General features: G+C 32.3%; 1 protein-coding gene across 1 annotated transcript; it reads right to left on the bottom strand.

The window, feature by feature from the left end:
* Positions 1-299: 299 nt before the first annotated feature.
* LOC110108881 (bidirectional sugar transporter SWEET14-like) lies at positions 300-1,171 on the bottom strand. The gene is made up of 4 exons (XM_020839717.1): positions 1,128-1,171; positions 832-1,042; positions 599-748; positions 300-506 (listed from the first exon to the last, which is right to left on the bottom strand). Exons 1-4 carry the CDS (start codon positions 1,169-1,171, stop codon positions 300-302), a joined length of 612 nt encoding a protein of 203 aa, XP_020695376.1.
* Positions 1,172-2,188: the final 1,017 nt, after the last annotated feature.

Here is a 2,188-nt window from a genome sequence, read left to right as displayed (position 1 = left end):
TTCACTGTTTGCAAAACTAATTGTCTTCTTCTTTCCCTACTTGGCTAGCTGCCTCTGTAGTTTTAACATCGTGCAGATAATCTAAATAGTATTAATAGACAAATTTTGCTAAAGACAGTACTCCGTAAATTATTAGTTTGGTTGAGCTTACATTTATTTAATATTAATTTAAAATAAATTCAATAATTTACGCGATTTTTTAAATTAAAATGTCTTACAGTTGAAATTCATTCCTGTAAAATATTAAGGAAAATAAAATAATTATAACTGCTGACTATCCCAACTCAGCGTATATTCAACTAAGTTTTATTAATACTGAAAATAATTACCATCTGAATAATAAGATTATTAAATAAGATAGCGCTAATTAAAAAAAAAAAAAGTACCGCAATGTATTTGTCCTTTGACAGTACACCGTAGGCCAGCCAAACTGCGGCGCTGATTGTTAGAAAGAGAGACAAATTGAATGGTATGAACTCCACGCTTTTTGTGCGGATGACCAGCCTCTGCAAGGAAAAATTAAGCAATAATATGATTTTATATATCTTAATATAGTGTAGAAAAATTTTATTAATTACAATAATAATTTCTTAATTACCATAACGCTCAGAGGAGCAAGAAAGACGCAGACAGAGACTGCAACACAGATCCACCCAAGTACAATCAAGCGCTTGTGTCCATGAAAAGCCAGGAGAGTGATTCTGAACAAAGTAACGTTGAGGAAGAAAACCATCCGAATAGTGCATTTCTATCAATAATTAAAACTTTAACCTCATCCAGAAAGCTAATTATATTAACTAATTAACTTATTAATCATTTCTAAATCTGTACCTTAGCTCCTACTGGAGCGTAAATAAGATAGATAACGATGTATACAGTTTCGATGAAGAGACCGAAAGAGTTGATGGTGATGAGCAGAATAGCTTTGGTCTTCACCAGAGCGAAGAAGACCCAAAGCATACAGCTGAAGAGAGCAATTACGTAGGGTAAAGAATGAAAGCCTTCTGTGGATTTTTTTTTATACACTCGATAAAATGTAGGCCTGGACATATAGATTAGTTATGTTAATTAACACTAATTAAAAAATTAATTAATCCAAAAATAAGTGAGGTAGTTGAGATGCTTACACGGGGGCAAGGAAGACCAAGAAGGAAATCAGGTTGCCTGACATTTATCAGAATTAAGAATATTGGATTAAACAAGTAATGATGAACCATTACTATTATGTTATGTATTAGAAGTTCATGAATGAAGTGAAGAAAGAAGAATATGCTTTCCTTGTAAACTCTTAACTAAATTAATTAAGCACAACAACAACAACTAAAGAAATATGTTATATAGGAAGACAGTATATTATAAAGAAAAAAAAAAATAGTAAATAGTTAAAAGATAATAAATCTTATTCTTCATTTATTGAATAATTATACACTAGGCGTTGGTCATTATCAGCATTTTTATTTTTTTTTTTTATAGATATAAAAACAAAAAAAAGCCTGCAGAAAATTGACTAAACTTTTGTATATATAAGTCAATCATACAATAAGTAGAAACTTTTTAATTTTAAAATTATTACTAAAAATTAATTTATGTACAATTAATAATCCACCTCGTTGAATGACCATAGAATCAAGCCGAGAACTAAAGGAATTAATTACATATATATGGCAGATGACGAAAAATTCGGGTACTCGGTAGTGATTTAAATAGAATTATCTTTTTTTTTTTTGATCACTATTCACAGAGGGAAAAATCGGTGACCACCCTCCCAAGCAAGCAACTAAACATCAACTTTTTAGGTTGGCAAAAACATACTTTCTGACGACTGGAAATATATTATAAAAAAAAAGAATAAACTCGTGTTGTGTGCGGAGAGATAGGAAGAGAAGAGAGAGAGAGAGAGATAGAGAATAAGAAGAATAAACCAAAAGCACTCGAAGGCTATAGTCCAAAACCACTTTAATTGTTATACGATGGTAGAAGAAAGGCTCTCCGGTGATCAACGAAATGTAAGCACAGAGTGGGTCTGGAGACGGTAAAGCCCTTGCGAAAATGGATGGAGAACTAAGGTAGGAGGTGTCCTATATATAGAGGGATGCAAGTGAATTATGCGGCAGCATAATTTGGACGGAGCATTCCCACTTGACGTCCTTGTGTGATCTGTGGTCTGAACCTCTCCACTTAGACCCTT

Source organism: Dendrobium catenatum, unplaced genomic scaffold, assembly GCF_001605985.2.
Source record: "Dendrobium catenatum unplaced genomic scaffold, ASM160598v2 original_scaffold_104708, whole genome shotgun sequence".
NCBI classification, from domain to species: domain Eukaryota; kingdom Viridiplantae; phylum Streptophyta; class Magnoliopsida; order Asparagales; family Orchidaceae; genus Dendrobium; species Dendrobium catenatum.
This window is presented reverse-complemented; position numbering and strand designations above follow the sequence as displayed.

What these genes read in the sequence shown, in the direction of transcription:
- LOC110108881 (XM_020839717.1), bottom strand. Translation starts at nt 1,171, where the DNA reads ATGTCAGGCAACCTGATTTCCTTCTTGGTCTTCCTTGCCCCCGT. An exon ending in TTGGTCTTCCTTGCCCCCGT is followed by an intron (nt 1,043 to 1,127) that starts GTAAGCATCTCA and finishes CTATATGTCCAG; the next exon opens with GCCTACATTTTATCGAGTGT. An exon ending in ACGCTCCAGTAGGAGCTAAG is followed by an intron (nt 749 to 831) that starts GTACAGATTTAG and finishes AATTATTGATAG; the next exon opens with AAATGCACTATTCGGATGGT.